This window comes from Pantherophis guttatus, chromosome 2 (genome assembly GCF_059756535.1).
Source record: "Pantherophis guttatus breed Tessera chromosome 2, ASM5975653v1, whole genome shotgun sequence".
NCBI lineage: Eukaryota > Metazoa > Chordata > Lepidosauria > Squamata > Colubridae > Pantherophis > Pantherophis guttatus.
In genome coordinates, this window is record NC_142064.1 from 134,571,372 (window position 1) to 134,590,201 (window position 18,830).

At 46.1% G+C, this 18,830-nt stretch overlaps 1 protein-coding gene across 1 annotated transcript in view; it reads left to right on the forward strand.

The window, feature by feature from the left end:
* Positions 1-4,538: 4,538 nt before the first annotated feature.
* The window catches only part of MARCHF9 (membrane associated ring-CH-type finger 9), a 51,169-nt gene continuing 36,877 nt past the window's right edge, over positions 4,539-18,830 (forward strand). Inside the window, exon 1 of the mRNA XM_034412202.3 lies at positions 4,539-6,417. Coding sequence (XP_034268093.1) covers positions 6,028-6,417 — 390 coding nt within the window. The 5' untranslated portion in view covers positions 4,539-6,027. The remainder of the gene's footprint in view (positions 6,418-18,830) is intronic.

Sequence of the window (18,830 nt, forward strand, 5' to 3'; positions counted from 1 at the left end):
AGTGCAGGCCCCAAAGCCCCAAACTGGTACACTGCAAGAAGAGGCACATAATTCAAGGGTTGCTCATCTGGACCCGGCTGAATTAGCCAACTATCGTCCAGTCTCCAACCTTCGTTTTGTGGCGAAGGTTGTTGAGAGCACGGTGGCACGACAACTTCCCCGGCACCTGGATGAAGCTATCTATCTGGACCCGTACCAGTCGGGCTTCAGGCAGGGGTACAGCACAGAAACGGCATTGGTCGCGTTGGTGGATGATCTCTGGAGGGCTCGGGACAGGGGTTGCTCCTCTGTCCTAGTCCTATTAGACTTCTCAGCGGCTTTTGATACCATCGACCATGGTATCATGCTGCAGCGGTTGAGGGGGTTAGGAATAGGGGACACCGTTCTGCGGTGGTTCTCCTCCTTCCTCTCCGACCGCTCGCAGTTTGTGTTGGCAGGGGGACAGAGGTCAACCTCGAGGCATCTCGCATGGGGAGTGCCGCAAGGGTCGGTCCTCTCGCCTCTCCTGTTCAACATTTATGTGAAGCCGCTGGGTGAGATCATCCGTGGTTTTGGGGTGAAGTGTCATCTGTACGCTGACGATACTCAGCTGTACATCTCCACCCCAGACCACCCCAACGATGCCCTTGATGTGATGTCCCGCTGCCTGGAGGCCGTGCGGGCCTGGATGGGGAGGAACAGGCTCAGACTCAACCCCTCCAAGACTGAGTGGCTGTGGCTTCCGGCGCCCCGATATAGTCAGCAGGTGCCATCGCTGACTATTGGGGGTGAATCCTTGCCCCCCACAGAGAGGGCTCGCAATCTGGGTGTCCTCCTGGACGCACGGCTGTCTTTAGAAGAGCACATGACAGCCGTGGCCAGGGGGGCCTTTTATCAGGTTCGCCTGATTCGCCAGTTGCAGCCCTTTCTGGATCGGGACGCCTTGCGCACGGTCACTCACGCCCTTGTCACCTCCCGGTTGGACTATTGCAATGCTCTCTACATGGGGCTCCCCTTGAAGAGCACTCGGAGGCTCCAACTGGTCCAGAATGCGGCCGCGCGGGTGGTTATGGGTGCAACTCGTTGCGCCCACGTGACACCCCTCCTGCGCGAGCTGCACTGGCTCCCAGTGGTCTTCCGGGTGCGATTCAAGGTGTTGGTTACCACCTTTAAAGCGCTCCATGGCATAGGACCCGGGTACCTTCGAGACCGACTTCTGCCACCAATAGCCTCCCACCGACCAGTTCGCTCCCACAGAGAGGGTCTCCTCAGGGTGCCGTCGGCCAAGTTATGTCGGCTGGCGACACCCAGGGGGAGGGCCTTCTCTGTGGGAGCCCCAGCCCTGTGGAATGAACTGCCCCCCGAAGTACGTAAGATCTCCGACCTCCGGGTGTTTCGCTGCGCTCTGAAGACCCTGTTGTTCCGCCAGGCAGGGCTATTAACATAACGTTTTAAATTGGGGTATTTTAAATTTCTGGGATTTTAATTGGAGCCTAATTATTTAATGATTTTAAATTTTAAATTGTTGTTTTGTTTCTGTGTTTTTAAATAGGCTGTACACCGCCCTGAGTCCTTCGGGAGAAGGGCGGTATAGAAATAAAATTATTTATTTATTTATTTATTATTTATCTCTCCCACCCCATGAGAGACATGGGGACCTGCTCTTAGGAGACATCTCACTCCAGCTCAATTTGGGTAGGGAAGAGTACTTATTATTTCTCATGTGCTGAGATTTAGACATGAACATAATACTGAAATATGGCTATTATTAAGTCAATGCAATTGTAAAGAGGGAACTCCAGAAGATCTTAGTTAAATTCCTTATTATCCAAAGGGCATAGTTGTTCTGACCCAGCCTTAGCAGAAGCAAGAAACAGACTCCTTGTCACGAAAAACCCCTCTTTATTTACCTCTTGTGAATTAATTGCATTCACCCACCGAAAAGTCCTTCAAGGAGTTAACTGCAGTAACAGACCTTATCAGTTCCTTGTGATAATTTCAAGGCCATGAGCTCCTAGCCAAAAGGCTTCAAATTAAGTTCTGGCAAGCAGTCTTTGTGGCACAATGAGCAAAATCTTCAGAAATACGAACTGTTGTCTCCTATGACAACCACTCCCCTTTTTTCCTATTTATTCCCCAGTCAGGGAGGCGCCATTCAGCATCCACGTATGCTTTGCTTCCCGAGTTGACTCTTTGTCCTCTGTTGTTCATCTCTCCTAACTGCTCTGCGCATACGTGCATCTGGAACAGGCCCCAGTTGTTCTTCCTCCTCACTCATATCAGCCTCCAAAGGCAGCTGCCTCTCCGATGGCTGGGAAATGTCAGATGGCCCTGGCTCTATCTCTGCGTCTGACGCAGAGCATCCATCAGAGCCTTCCCTAGACTCCAGAACTGGCCCAAGTTCCTCCCCAAGCTCATCATCATCAGAGTCTGCTGCTGGCTCCACTGGCAGGCCACAACAGTAGTATTATACAGTATAACAGTTGAATTTAGTTGCTGGTTTGGAAGAGGAAAGAGATTCCATCCTCATTCACATACCAAAGTTTATCGAGTGACTTTGGGACAACCTCTCTCTGGCGATTACTTCACGTGATTGTTGTTTTAAGAATAAGGTAAAGGTTCCCCTTGCACATATGTGCTTAGTCGTTCGTGACTCTAGGGGGCGGTGCTCATCTCCGTTTCAAAGCCGAAGAGCCAGCGCTGTCCGAAGACGTCTCCGTGGTCATGTGGCAGCATGACTAAACGCCAAAGGCACACGGAACGCTGTTACCTTCCCACTAAAGGTGGTCCCTATTTTTCTACTTGCATTTTTTATGTGCTTTCGAACTGCTAGGTTGGCAGAAGCTGGGACAAGTAACAGGAGCTCACCCCGTTATGTGGCACTAGGGATTCGAACTGCTGAACTGCCGACCTTTCAGTTGACATTATTTAAGAATACAATAAGAGAAAATTGTGTGTGCCTTATGAATTGCTTACAATTTACCAGTAATTTCCCATTCCCTTTACTTTTGGAGAAAATTATCCTTATTTTTACATTCTTCCTAGTGGTTACAAGCTTCTGGTATTTTTTAATGACCTCATCTTATGTCAACTCTATAACCATTGTCCATAGTCAAACTATCTGGCTTCCTTTCCATCTTTCCTATTTGCCACTGTGTTTAGGCCTCCTTCCCAGAACATATGGTGCAACCTTGTCATTTTCCTTCAAACTTTTTCAAAACTCAGCTTTACCAAAAAGATTTTTAGGTATGGGGTCTCCTGCATGAGCAGGGGGTTGGACTAGGCCCCTTCCAGCTCTATTCTGATTGATTGGTTTTATTCCTTATAATCCTCATTTCCAGACCTAAGTATATTCAACAGTATGTGTTCATGTTCATTTTTCTGCCTGCAGCCTTTCTTTTGTCAAAATTTTGGTCGTAAGATTCTTCAGGGAAGGGAAATTATTTTTACTCCATTCTTCTCTTGCTTTCTGCTTACCTATTAACATTAATAGCACTTTGGCGCTAGGAATAAAGCAATGCTTCGCTTTGTCTTTTGTTCACCCTTCTTGTTACTTAATTGTAGTGTGAAATAAGTTCATCTGCAATCAACCCCCTTTTTTTTCTCCTCATCCACCCCCACCTCTGTGCCTTCTGCCAGGTTGGTGACTATGTTAAAAACAGCCTCCCCCAAATTTCATTACCAGCCTACTTTATCCAACTGCTCTTTAAACCTCTCTTTTTACCCCAGACTTAGCGATAACCTGCCTCCTTTCAGATGTTGTGCTGCTGCAACTTCTATTAAAACAGTTGTGTTAAGGGATTATAGGAGATAAAGTCCAAAACATTGGGAGAGCACCAAATATATAATCTATTCCTTCCCTAATCCTTTCTCAAGTTTCTTCGCTGAACCGCTTTCCCTGTCCCTGTTTTATCCATTACGCATATCTTGCGGGTACTTGGGCAGGGATAATTTTTATTCCGAATAATGGAAAGTCGACTGGGCTTAAATCCTATTTAACTATTTAGACAAGATTGTTATCTGTCCATCCATCCATGTATCAAAGTAACATTTTTACTTCAAGGCTCAGAAGGCAAATTAACCATAAATACAACCTAGGGAAAAAACCATTGCTTTATCTGCCCATGTTCCTTTGTTCTTCAACATCCTACCTGACCCAGAGCCTCACATGTGAACAATAGCACTCGAGCAAGCTGAGGTCACCAAACTTCTGGGTCAGGACAGAGATGTTCTTCCTAAGGGAGAGACGGTTTTAGCCTGCTGAGTTAGGGAATGATTTTCGGAGAAGAGGCGACACTTTCACGGTCGTTTAGCGAGGACCACTGTCAAATTCTTGCAATGAAATGAACGTGCCTGGATAGGGCTGTGAGGCGATTGAAAAAATCGGGTTCTCCCCCCCCCCCCCCCCTCAGATCTGCTTTCTCAACCGTCTCCACCTAGGCATCTCTAGAAAGGGGAGACGGAGGATGTTTCTCAGGGCACTTTTCGCATTTCCCGGGGACTCTTCCCCTCTTCCACGTGGTTGAGGTCGGCCGACAGTCGAGTGGCGCAGCGGTTACGCATCAGCCCCCTCGGTTTTCGTCCGACGCCGGCGCGCCTCCGAGGCCCCACGCAAAAGCCCCGCATCCACCCGCTTCGCGCTCTCGCTCTCCTCCCGAAATGTTTTATTTAACATGCTGTACCGGAAGGAGAAGCCATCTTCCCTCTCCTCAGCCCTGAGCCGCCGCCACCGCTGCCATTCGGGCTGTCGTGCGCCCCAGCCCCCGGATCTCGGGGGCGGTGGGAGGAGAGGCGTGGGGAATCGGCTGGCAACCCCGGACGGCTGGGGGGCGCCCTGAGACAGAAGCCTAGTGCCCGCCGGGGCCGGCTACATAAAGAGCCGAGGGGAAGAGGGCTCTGTCTGCACCTCAGACGCTTGCCGGAGCCTCCCTTTCCCTGCGCACGCACGCACGGTCCCCGATCCCGGCAGGAGAGGGTGGAAGCGGCCGCCTGCCGGCGCAGGGAGAAGACCACCACCAGCCCGAGCGCGCAGGGATGCGGCTCCTCCAGCCCGGCGGCGCGGCTGCAGTTGAGGCTGCAGCAGGGAGCGGAGCTACCGGTAGCGCTGCAGACAAAAGAACGGCCTGCGCCTGCTGCTGCCCAGCCAGCTCCCGAGGGGAGGAGGAGGAGAAGAAGAGAGGGCCCTGTCGCTGGGGCTGCAGGTCCTGAAGCGGAGGAGCCGCCTCCCCGCCGCTCTGGCGGCCGGCACTAAAGGGAAGCTCGGGAAGAAGAGCCGCAGCCCGCCGTTGCAGCGCGTCTGCTGAATCCTCCTCTTCCCCCTCCTCCTCCCTTCCTCCCTCCCTCTCCGGATCCTCCGCGTAGCCGACTGCAGGCCCTGACCGCCGGAAAGCTCTCCCTTGGCTCGCCTCGCTTTACAATGGCCCGAGGAAATCCGGACGCCGGCCTCCCGCGGAGGGTCCTGGAGGGACTTTTGCAGCGCGCCGAATCCTAGCGGAGAGCAAACCCCCCTCCCCCCCCCACCCAGCTTCGGAAAGAGGGGGAGCGCGGCTTCTGTCCCAGTCTAGCAGTCCTCCCGCAACACCTGGACCTCGCGCCGGGACGACTGCCCAACTCCCCCCACCCCTCACCCCTTTCCCGCCCCGATCGCCCACCCCGGCGGGACCCGGAGTTGTAGAATTCCGACCTCTCGATTTAACCCTTCGCCGTCCGCGCCCAAAGCCCTTTCTCTCCGTCATAGCGGGCTGCAACCTCCCCCTCCCCATTTCCTCCTGCCCTTCATCCATCTCTGCCCCCCTCCCTCCCCGACACCTGTAAACGCGCAGCTTTTGCCTTTCCCATTCGCGACGAGATGTGGGCTGCGAGTCTCGCTCCTCCCGTCCCCCCGTCTTCCACCTGCCGGGCGCTTTCCCGATCTTCTCCGTCCCCCGATGCTAGGCAGGAGGGGCACAGCTAGACGGCGGCGTCCCGCACCCCACCTCTCCGTGGCTCTCTTCCCCCCTCCCCATCCCGAAAGGTACACGCTGCTGCCGCCGTCGAAAAAAAAGGTAAATGATGTTCAAGTACCGGATCCGCATGTTTTTCAACGAGCTGAAGCTGCTGGTGTTGATGCGGCGGGGCCGCCCGGAGCCCGAGCCTGGAGCTGGGGGAAGCCGGGGAGCGCTGGGCGGCAGTGGCTGCGGATGGCCGCCCTTCGCCGATTGCTCGGTCCAGCAGGACGATGAAGCGGAGTATTACGGCGGGGGAGGCGCCGAGACCCGGCCCCGGAGCCTGGCTTTGGAGGAGAAGGACCCTCGCCTTCAGCCTCCGGGGCACCAGCCGGGGCATCAACCCACCGCGGGTGGGGCCGGAGGAGCTTTGGACTCAGTATCGCTCAGCAGCAGCTTGGATAGTGGGATGAGGACCCCGCAGTGCCGGATTTGCTTCCAGGGACCAGAGCAGGTCAGTGGGATGAAAGAAATGTGGGGGGGGGGAGGGAGCTTGTCCTGGGTTTTGAGGTGTGGCTGAGCCCCAGAGAGGGGGAAAAAAAACCCCCTCGTGCCTGGGTCAAGTTGGAGCCTGATGGCAGGATGCCAGACTAGATGGATGTTAGGGGAGGATCTGCCGGGAGGATGGGCTGGACCATTGGACAACTTCCTCCCCAATTTTCCCTAGTGCCTGCATCCTGTCGGGGACTCCTGTGGGTTCATGGTTTCAAATGTCCTGGGGGGCCAGAGGGTAGAAACACCGAGGCCAAGATAGTGGCAGGATTGTATCAGACATCCAGTGCAGCAAGAGCCATAAAGTTATCAAGATGTCAATGAAGTTAGTCACTTTAAAATATATATATATATATATATATATATATATATATATATATATATATATATATATATATATATATATATATATATATACTGAGATCGAGTGGCTTGGATGCCTCTGTCTCCTGGTGTCAAGGTGGAGACCACATCATCTCCTGCAACCTGGTTTCCAGGATGCCAAAGATTTGAGATCCGTTTGGGGACACGAGCTGAGCGATAGCTTCCAAGGCTTGTTTCAAGATTTGTTTTATTTTTGTTTCTGGAGAAGCTCCCAGGGTGCCATGGGATGAAACTAATGGCAGTACATGCAAAAGTGATAACAGTTCTTAATCCCTGGGAAATTACAGTGGCTTCCCTCTGTTCCTGCCAGCTCTCCAATCCCACATGTGGGTTTGCTTGCCATTTATTTCCAAGGAACTCTAAAACCTTTTGGGGGAAGCTGTAGCTGTATTAGATGACCTCATTATGGATATGGGGACAGTCTGGGTATCGACCCAGGACACTTAATCTAGGTAGAGAATCACAGGAGAAGCATGCCATCTCTTGAGATGCTTTTCATTAGCGTTTCAGGACGTGGAAGCTGCTCTGAGACTGCAAAGAAGACCCTGGGTTTACCAAAGGTGTATTGTGCTATTTAAGATGCTTGGAAATCCAACATTCCTGAGCTGCCAGGATTGGAAAGCCATCCACTGGGACCTGAGAGCAACTGTGGTGCTCCCTGTGAATTCCTTTTCCTTGCCTGGTGTGGAGCCTTTTATGTTTGCACATGCTGACAGGGTGCCTTTAGGATTTCTCCTCCCCTAGCCAACTGCCTTTAAGAGTGCAGAGTGATGAGGTTTATGCACTACTAAGACAAAGAAGGAGACTTTTTCTTTGAAGAGTGCCTGTGCAGCAACATCAGTTGTAGTGGCTCCCTGCGGGGATGGGGAAGGCTATTCTAAAAAAGACTGGGCAGTAATTAGCTGCTGAAAGGAGGCTGGGTGGAGAATTTGGAGTGGGGGGTTCCAGTGGATAAAAAGCAGGAGGAGGCTTAAACGCTGAACCTGGCAAAAGGCCTCTGAGTTGTGTGTCAATGGGAAGAAGACCACACCTCCAGGAGTTGTCTGGTTGGCTCAGAGAAATGCCACCTATTGATCCCTGTCGCCACCTCTTGCAGCAAAGCTGTGTTTTCCTGCAAGAAGCAGGCTGTTCCAAGCATGCCAGTGATGGTCACCTAAGGCTTAAAGCTTTGAAATGCACAGAAAAGACAACAGTTTGCAAAAAAAAAAAAAGCTGGGTGCCTCCGGCTTCCTTGCCTCAGAGATACTTGTGGGAGAGACAATGGGAGGAAGATCATTCGAAAGCGTCTAAGTGTCCCACTTTAGAGAAGTGAGGATCTATGAAATCGATACTGATAGTACTGTGTAGGGAGAATAAACTGAAGATGGGCATTGCTTACCTTTACAATTCATATGTTGGGCTGCTTCAGCCTTCCCTTATATGGGGACTCATTTAAACATAGATTGTGGAGTAGATATTAACAGTGTACGTTGGAATTCATAATTAATCATTTTATTAGAGTTTAGGCAGCCACAATAGTTAATACTAGCTAATTCTCCATTGGTGTGGTCCTGGACAAAAGTATTCTAGTGAGAAAACATTGTTACTGTCCCATTTGGCATAGGGAGAACATTGGTCTATGGAGGGTGTTTTTTGGGGGAAAGGGGAAAGGGCAAGGAGAGTGGCTTTATTTCCTTTATTTAATAAATATGTCCCAGTCCCGATTCCCTCTGGATGCATTGGACTTCAGCTGTTCCCCTAATTCTTAAACAGTGTGGGTTTAAAGTCATGTTGGTTGGGAAGTATGAAAGTTGAAATCCAACGCATCAAAAAGGTTATTAGGCTGGCGAAAGTTGTCATACGGCAAGATGAGTGGGAAGGACACCATTTATGTGAAACAGCCCTGAGAAATGCAAAAGCAGTAGTAACCATGCAGGTTATACCCGGTTACGGAGTTAGATGGTACCTGCACTTTCTTTTCTTGATGAGTTAATCTGAAGTGATCGGATAGGTTAGTCTTGCTGAGCATTGCCTATTCTAGCTAGTATTTGCTCTCCAGGTTCTTCAGCAAGAAAGAGTTGCTCCTCTAGTCCTTTTAACTAGGGATGCCAGGAATTGATTCCTTCCTCCTGCAGAACATGTGCTTTTACTACTGGGAAAAGACCCCTTTCAGAAAGGTCAGCCAAAGTGTTAAAAGAGTTGGGTGTACCAGGGGAGAAAGTGCTGAAGTCAGGCAGGTGACCATTTGATCATCCGTTCTGCAGAGTGGCAGTTCAGCTGGTCTGATGGAGATGGATGGTTCCCCCCCCCCTTTTTTTTAGCGGAGACGAAGAGGTAGAGAGAAACCGGGTGTCAGTCAAGCATGCAAGGAAAAGCTCTTTTCAGATCATGCCCTGTGCATGCTGTCATTACGCCAGGATTCAGTCTGAGGAAGGAGAGGCTATTGTGTGGAAGGTAGCATTGATTGGAAGGCTGCTTGCATCCTTCCACGTATTGAATGAATGGAAAGCTATGAGATCTCTGTGAAAAAGCCAGGCGACTGAGCTGGCATGATTGTAGGGTGTGGCTGATTTATTTATTTTTTTTGTTATTGTTTGTTTGAGTGACTACACATGTCGGCGTGAAAAAAATAACCCCACTCTGATTATCTTTTCACAAATTGGATGGAGGGAAATAAACCAATGTGTGTCCATGCACTTTTGTGTGCCTGTTGCTCGAGATAAAAAGCTTTTGATGAGCCCATGCAAACCAGGACCACGTTTTGACGTGCTTCAAAGAATGTGGGTAAAACTGGGTTCGCACAATGAGGCATGCGTGTTCCTTGGCGTCTCCCTTCCTGTGTCTTTGGAATTGAGGAATATTTGAGCATTTGCACAACTGTCTTCGAGCTCACGTGGCTGCACGCTGTGCTTATATAGGGTGTACAAGGTTACAAGTACAGGGTATACAAGTATTGTACTGGTGTTTCCTCCACCTCAAGCTTCTTGGTGTGTTGTGTATTGCCTCAAACCAGCAAGTCTATGTGTCTATGTAGCCAGCTTCTCATTTCTAAGCAGTTATGTGTTTTCCTGAGACCCAACTTGGAGTAGGAGGAGAGGCATAGGAACCTTTTGCTTTCTGATGAGTATATGTGTATATTGTACCACATGCGCGTGTCCACCTGTGCATGTATGTGTTCTTATTTCTATATGGCCATTCATATGCATGTAAATGTAATCTTTGCAAGCTAGAGCACTCCAGATGTACTAACTATAACTCCCATCACATACCCAGCAGGACAAAGCCTGCGATGCCTAGGAGATAGTGAGTGCCTAGGCCAGGGATCTCCAACCTTGGTAACTTTAAGCCTGGCGGACTTCAACTCCCAGAATTCCCCAGCCAGCTTTGCAAATCTGGCTGGGGAATTCTGGGAGTTGAAGTCCGCCAGGCTTAAAGTTACCAAGGTTGGAGACCCCTGGCCAAGGAGATAGTGAGTGCCGCACTTCAACACAAGTGGATGTCCCCACCATGGAGGACCCTGGGATAGATGATGTAAGTGAGTTCTCTATCTCTTAGCCTGCCTTAATTAACTCTTTAATTTGAGTCAGAATTAGCCCCAGACTTTTTTTTTTTTTTAATTCTGCCAAGCTTCAACTGTGCAGCATGCAAAATAATGAGACAGGGCAAGCATATTAGACGCTGAAACATAATAGGCATCAAGTGCCACTTCTCTCTCTCCCCCTCACATCCCCTGCACCAAAAATGCTTGTTAATAAAGGGTTAGAGTCCAGCTGAAGTGGCTTCACATGGCGAAACAAGAGCATCCTTGCGTAGCTTCCCTTGATTCCAAGAGGGCTTGGGCAGAGCACCTCCCTGAGGGGTTATGCTGCATAGATCAAATCGATTCAGTTCCTTCACACATACACACACCCATTTACATGGCCTAAGTGCCTTGACTCTTGAAAACACTCCTGGATTCAATTGTGCTTCTGTCATACATGTATTTGGAGCACATAAAATGACTTCTGGTGCCTCGCAATAGGTTTATCTGCCTTGATTCCTTTATGATATGGTTGAAACTTATTCCCAAATATAAAATAGTGCAGGCGACAAATATTACATTCACCTGTTTATAAAATGTATACATTCATCTATGCACCTGGACAGGGAACCACGATTGGCTGCAAGCTCTCTCTGTGTTGGCGCGCGTTCGACGGCAGACCTGAGTTTGTTTCTGCATAATGTATGAAGTATCCCTCTGCTTAGCAAAAAAAAAAAAAAGATAAATTAAAGCTTGAAAGTCCTACTAGGAGCAATAGCTATGCCTGCCATTGATTCAGGAGTGTTGCCTAAAATTTTTTGGCTTCATGGGAGGTGGTCTGAAAGTGGAAGATATTCCTGGAATTATTAAAAAGTCATGTGGAAGTTGAGCACCGCTCCAAAAAAGAAAAGAAAAGAAAAAAAGGAGAGGAGAGGAGAGGAGAGGAGAGGAGAGGAGAGGAAAGGAAAGGAAAGGAAAGGAAAGGAAAGGAAAGGAAAGGAAAGAAGGAAAGAAGGAGAAAACAAAACAAAATACATCTTTTATTATTTATTTATTTATTAATTCAATTTGTATGCCGCCCCTCTCCTAAGACTCAGGGCAGCTCACAATGCATTTAGAATCATTATAAAAAACATTTAAAAATTAAAAACATTAAAAAACATTAAAACATTCACACCATTCATGGCCGGATCTCGCCGGATCGCAAGATCTTAAAGTTCTTGGGGCATTTTATTATTATTATCATTATCTAGTATTTGGAACAGTTTAGGGAAGAAACTATTGTAGTTCAGCTCGCGCCAATTTCCGCTCCTGGCATGTCTAATTAAAAGGATCAAGCAGCAGATGATGGGAAAAGCTGCCTTCCAGCTGAGATCCTGGAAAAGTTCATTCCCTCAAAGGGAGCAATACTGGATTAAGCAAACAGATTGTTTCACCATGTTGATAGCAGCTGTTTCGGTCCTGATCATCAGAAAATCCCTGCCACACCCACTTCCAACCACAAAATCTATTGTTCCTCTCTCTGCTATAAAATGACTCGATCTTTTCATTTTCATAATTTCTCCTCACCTAAATATAAGTTAGTGATAACAGAAATGCTGGATTTCGGCTCTTCTGTTCTCTGGCAGAGGCCGAAACTGTAATCCATTGTTTGTGGTAAACCTGATGCAATCCAGAGATTCACTCATACCTGAGTGAATATTAATATTGTAAAAGGAGCTAGGCTTACCCAAAGTCAGGGGTAGGGGGCTGTGCATGTTCCATAATACCCAAAGATCTGACAGGTCTATTTTTTTTTTTCAAATGCTTGATTTTTTTTTTCCCTGAAGAAAATACTCCCATTTCATAAGTTTAACAACAACAACTGTTACTACTATTACAGTGCTGAGCGAGATTAGTCATTTCTAAATCTAATTATGTTTTTGTCAAGTGATTAGCTTTCTTAAATATGTGAGATCAACATAAATGTCATCCGTCAGAAACTTTTCCAATGCAAATTGGATGTTTTCAGGTGTAAACTGCCTGGTGCAAACTAACCTAGCCACCATAGGAAAAAATTACGATTTGAAAATTTTCAGAAAATCCACATCACAATTACAAATGTATGGAATTTTTTCCCCCCATTCTACTTTTCATTGTTAGTCTGCTTTCAGCATTGTCACTCAGTGCACCCATGCATATAAACACATGTCAGTGTTCTGAATTATGGCTGTAGATTAAAAATACAAATTTGGGGCGCTGGTAATGAATTATAGGAATAGAGAATCTTACCACATTATTTATTTGTGCTGTTCCGTGCTTCTCCAAAAAGTAATTCATACACGATTCTAAATCTGCTTACCTTTTTATGTGCTTATTAGATGGCTCTTGGAAACAGGACATAAATGTATACATTTACGGGACTGAAATCCAATTATTTCTATTCTAGTGCTTTAACTGGGCCCTGCTGAGGCCACAAGGAGAAGATTCTCTACCCAAATGTGTAATCACCAACCAATACCCCCAAGGAAACATTGTTTCCAGGTCAGAAACTCAAGTACACATCTTGATTTGGCCATCATTAGATGACCTTAAGCCAGTGGCTATTAGTCAGCTGAATGCACCTCTAGTTGATTCAAGAGCTGCATCAACTTTACATAGCACACACTGTGGGATACACTCTGAAAAATATCCATTTTCATTGTTTTAAGGGTAACAGGGGCGTCCTAAGCCTTTGTAAAGCTTGTAAAGAGCATATTGCTTTTTAATGTACATCCCAGTGCCCCCCCCCTAAATGAAGGAAAAGACAAATGTTGGCTTGACTCATTTTGGAGAGCTCTGAGGCAGCTGAAGAGAGGTTAGTAGGTTATAACTGGCCAAATGTATAATAACCAACCAATACCTCCAGGGAAACATTGTTCCCCAGTCAGAAAACTCATGTGCAAATCTTGATTTGGCCATCAAGCTCATTAGAAGACCATAAGCCAGTGGCTATTTTTTAGTCAGGTGAGTGGACCTTCAGTCAGCTCAAGAGCTCGGACACTGTGGGACACAATCTGAAAATATCAGTTTTCAGGGGAACACAGTTACTCTAAGCCTCTGTAAAGCTTATGAAGTGTATACAGGTAGTCCTCGAGTTAAGAACAGTCCATTTAGTGACCGTTCAAAGTTACAAAGGCACTTTAAAAAGTGACTTATCACCATTTTTCACACTTACAACCTTTGTAGCATCCCCATGGTCGCAAGATGCTTGATCACTGACTCACATTTATGATGGTTGAAGTGTCCTGAAGTCATGTCGTCATCCCCTTTTTGTGATTTTCTGTCATGCAAAGTCAGTGGGGAAACCAGATTCACTTAACAATGGTGTTACTAATTTAACAGCTGCAGTGGTTCATTTAACAAATGTAGCAAGAAAAGTCATAAAGTGGGGCACAATTCACTTAATAAGTTTCTCACTCAACATAAATTTTGGGTTCAATTGTGGTCATAAGTTGAGGACCACCTGTATTGCCTTTTAATGTGTACACCCCAGTGCCCACCATTTTTTTTAAAAAAAGGAATTTTTTGCTTTACTCCCTTTGAAGAGCTATGGATCTGCTGAAAGGATGTTGGTAGGTTATACATGCAGGTCACGGTGTTTGACCTTTAGCTTAATATATTTTAGAGTTTGTTACTGAGGTAGAATGGATAGGAGTAGATCTGTATACACCAGACTGAGCTTCTTATTTATTTATTGCTTATTTAAAATGTTTTTATCTCTTTTTTGGCCATGAGCCCTCCCATCCCAACATTAGTGCATGATTAACAGAGATGACTATAAAACAGCAACTTGAAGGAGAGTACAATAGCCAACAGAATGAGATAAAACCAGCCAAATCTCAAATAATAAAAACAATAACACAGAATGTTAATCTATAAGTCATGATTTGCAAACCACAATAGTTAGAATTGTACAATAATACCAAGCCAAAATCAAACAAACCACATTATGGCTTAGGGCAATGTGTGAAGCCCATCTGTTTGAATCAAACATTCAAGCACATTCAGAACCATAAAGGCAACAAAGGATGATCAACAGAGCTTTCCTAGTGAGGGAGATTTGTAATCTAGGATGGCACTATTGAACTGGATTTCTGAAAGTCCATTCAGAAGAAGGTGAATGGACTTCAGGGATTGTAGATGTAAACCATCTGAAATCATGTAACAGAAATCAACCAACTTTGCACAACCTGGTGCCTTCCTAATGTGTGGTAACCAAGGAAGAGGACTATCCAATTTTACTTCCTGACTCATCAGACCTACATACACAAGCAACTCTAGCTGAGCAAGACAGCAGGATTTCCCATTAAAGGGCATCTTCAGGAGTTTCCTCTATAATGTAAACAGGCCAAATGTAGCTGTCGAATGAAAACGTAAACTGAGAGAAAGGGCTCCAAGAACAATACGTCATCTTCTTGGTTTTCAGAAATATATTTTCAGGACTTTGCAGGGTCATCCCTTTTGGATAGGTTGGGATGATGCAGAGAGGATCAACATTTCTAAGTGGACCAAATGACTGAGGTTTACAGTCAACAGATATGCCTAGTCGCATTGTCTGGGTGGTGAATTGTAGGAGTTACAGTCCTTCGCACTTTGAATTGGGAAAAGACTGCTTTGCTTGATGGCTTGATTTATAAAATGCCTAGCCTACTTTTTCATTGCTAAAATCAAACTCAAAGCCCATCCAGTGGTAATTAGAAAATGCAATCAACTTCCCTAAGATGCAGCAATGAGGTCAATTAACTTAGATGATCTTTTTGTTTGGCTTGGTAGGGATGAGGCACATTCCATACGCGTATGTTGCACCATGATTAATGACCCCATAATTAAACATACCTTGCTTATGCAGGAAGTTTGCATATATTACAGTTTGCAAAGGGCAGCCCTCTCTTGCAGAGTTTGGCTCAAATCTGATTTAAGAATAAGGACCATTACAACTTTATGGCACTTCATTTAGTGATGTCCAACATTATAATGGCACTGAAAAAAAGTGACTCATGACCGATTTCGCACTTATGACCATCACAGCATGCTCACAGTTACATGATCATGATCCAAGTGCTTGGCAGCCAGCTTGCATTTACAATGGTCTCCCGTGGTTACATGGTGTTGTGGCCCGTCAGCGGCCTGTGCGGATTGTAGCTGATTCTAACAGCGAGGAGGCTGGTGTGGTGCTGCGCCAGCAGCCTGTGCAGCTGGCACCCGAGTCAGACAATGAGGAGGCTGGAGAAGATGTGGTGCCAGAGGCAGGGATTCAGCCAGGGCCTTCAGAACCTCCAGAAGCTCCTTTAAATGAAGAGGACGAAGAGGAGGAGCCTCTTCTTAATGCACGGGCACGCAGAGCTGCCAAAAGGCAGGAGTGGCTCCTCAGGAGGAGGTCTCCTCAAGAGTAAGGCTTGGGGCTAATTGGCCACTCCCTTAGCCTATTTAAGGAAGGACGACAACTGAGGCAATTTGCAGGGAACAACTTTGTTCACTCTCCTTCGCGTCCGGATTTTAGTTCTCTTATCAGTGTCCTGCAAATTGCTTCTGGGCTTTCTGCCAATCATAGTAAGATTACGATTATTTATTTTTTGGATTCTTGTAGGCTGTTAAGAAAGTTAATTTTTTTTTTTTTTAATTTGATTTATATGCCGCCCTTCTCCGGAGACTCAGGGCGGCTTACAATGCGTTAAGCAATAGCCTTCATCCTTTTGTATATTTATACAAAGTCAGCTTATTGCCCCCACAAACTGGGTCCTCATTTTACCTACCTTAGAAAGGATGGAAGGCTGAGTCAACCTTGAGCCTGGTGAGATTCGAACTTACAGTAATTGCAGACAGCTGGTGTTAATCACAATGCTATCAGTCTGCTGAGCCACCAGGCCCGTGCCTTTTGTTTGAAAAAGACTGATTTAATTTAGTAAACTACAGTTTGTACAGACTTTGTGTGTGCTGCATTCTTTGGGGTCCGTAGCTGGGGCAGAACACATGGCCACCATTTGCAACCATCCCAGCTGCCTTCTGACTAGCAAAGTCAATGGGAAAGTCAGGAGGGTAGATTGCAAATTGCAATCGTGATGTCTCCTTTAACGAGTGTGGTGATTCGCTTAATGACTGTGGCAAAAAAAAGGTTGTGAAATTGGGTGGGGTCACGTGATGTAAAATGTTGTGGTCTCACTTATAGTTGTTATAAGTCAAGGACTACCTATAGAAGGGACTGTAGAGCAGCCTAATGTTGCCTTTCAACCTTCAGCACCTGGACAGCTCCTACACAGACTCCACTCTTGTATGCGGTTTTAATTTAAACCAGTTTCCCAATCATGACAACTTCTTCTTTTCTTTATTAAATGTACTGTATATCCTGCTTTTCATTCGGGAGCTCAGGTTGGTCCTCAAACTGAATCTCTGCACTCATAGTCCAACACCTTAGTCACCACAACACATTGGTTTTCTTCCAGATTTGTGGGCTTCCAATTCCAAAATTCCAGCAATCAGCAGGGCCATTGTTGAGACTTTTGAGAGTTGAAGCTCATGCATCTGAAAGTTATCAAGGTTGGGAAACATTTATTTAAGTCATACCTTCTAAATCGGCATTTGCAGATGCAAATTAATATAAAGGGGTCTACATGTAAACTTGTATCCTATTTCGTCTTTTTTGATGTTGCGCCTTTTAGCTTTCAGACAGAGGCATCGTATCTTTGTATACCAGAAACAGTGGAATTTTTGGAAAAATCCCCAGCTGGCTGCCATTAAGTGCAGAATAGTATATGATTGACCTGGCTCTGATTTAGGAAAGCAATTATTTAATTTTTAACTAAGGGGTTGTAAACCTTTTTCCAATCTGCTCTGGCCATTCTCCTAGTCCCCATGGCTGACCAAAAGCAGATCCCAAAAGGGGTCTTTTTTTAAAAAAGGTTGCTTGTTAGCAATAAGCCTATGGGTTTTGCACATGAAGCAGATGGATCACAGCTGATTTCCCTCTCCATAAAGGTTCTTGGGAGGAGTGAGTGGGAGTGTCTCCACTGGGACAAAACATATGGTTGAAATTTTTAATGAATTTCAGAAGAAACTGATCTTGGGCTTTGCTGTTTGATTAGCTAGTTAGTCTTTTCTCAGAATCACTTCAATACTTTCACCTGAAACATTTGAAATGGAAATGACTAGTAAAGGTAATAGTGCTTCACAGCCAGGTAGTTAAGCTCAGGTTTATTGGATACATAAATGTGAGGTTGTGTTATCATTTAAGAACATATAAAAATAACTTTCATGTGGTGCAACGTGCTTTCCCTCCACCTAATGGATGAATCTTCATTCCTGCTTCTGAATGGTGGTTGTTGCTGTGACAGGTAAATCCTTGATTTATGACCACAGTTTAGCCCCAAATTTCTGTTGCTAAGTGAGAGACATTTGTTAAGTGAGTTTTGACAACTTGGCTTGCCACAGTCACTAAGTGAATCCCTGTAGTTGATCAGTTAATAACTCGGTTGTTAAGTGAATCTGGCTTTCCCCATTGACTTTGCTTGTCCAGGTGGTCGCAAAAGGGGATCACATGACCGTGGGACACTGCAACCGCCATAAATATAAATCAGTGTCTAGCAGCTGAATTTTGATCATGTGACCATGGGAATAACACAACAATCGTAAGTGTGAGAAATAGTCATAAAGTCACTTTTTCAGTATCATTGTAACTTTGAACATTTGCTAAAAGAACTGTTGTAAGTGTAGGAAGTTAGCACCCACCCCTCTCCTAGAAGAATGAAATATTCTAGGAAATATTAAAAAGGCAGAATATTATACCTCCCTAGATGAGAAATGGAGAAACATGTTTTTTAGGTAGGAAGCAGACTCACTCTTAATAGCCCCCACACTCTCAATAGCCCACTAGCAGATGTCAATAGCCCAATAGCAGATGTCAGCACTTAAGGGATAAAGAGATAGCTAGGTCTATTCATAAGCAAATGCCCTCACCCGAGATCCAAACAAAGTGTGCTTTTTTGCCCAGGATCTCAAAACCATGTGGTCCTGTCCACCATTAAACCATCTTTTCAAGCACTTTCCATGTTTCCAATGTCTTTCTCCCCACTTGGAACTGAACCCAGATGGACATTTCTTCCAACATAAATCAAGGATTATCTGTATTTTAGTCTATGATGGCCTAGTTCCAACAAGGTACCTAAACTCTCCTTCGCCACCTCTGGAGCCTGTGATTTGAGCCTCTCCTGTTTCAGGTGGCATAGCCATGTGCCCAGTGAGAGGTCTTTCCTTGAGCGAATTTGCTGTTAGCGCCAGAGGCTTCCAAGAGAATGGAGTCTAGCGAAGGAATGAGTCATTTGGAGAGGCAGGGTGCACACTGAAATGTCACTTTAATTGTAGGGCTGACTTATCCTACTGGCTTCTGGTAATGGTTGAGACATTTCCCAGCTGATGCAGAGATGTCCGTGATGAAGCTTTGGCTAACCGATTGATAAGAAGGACTTAAAATCAGTCGA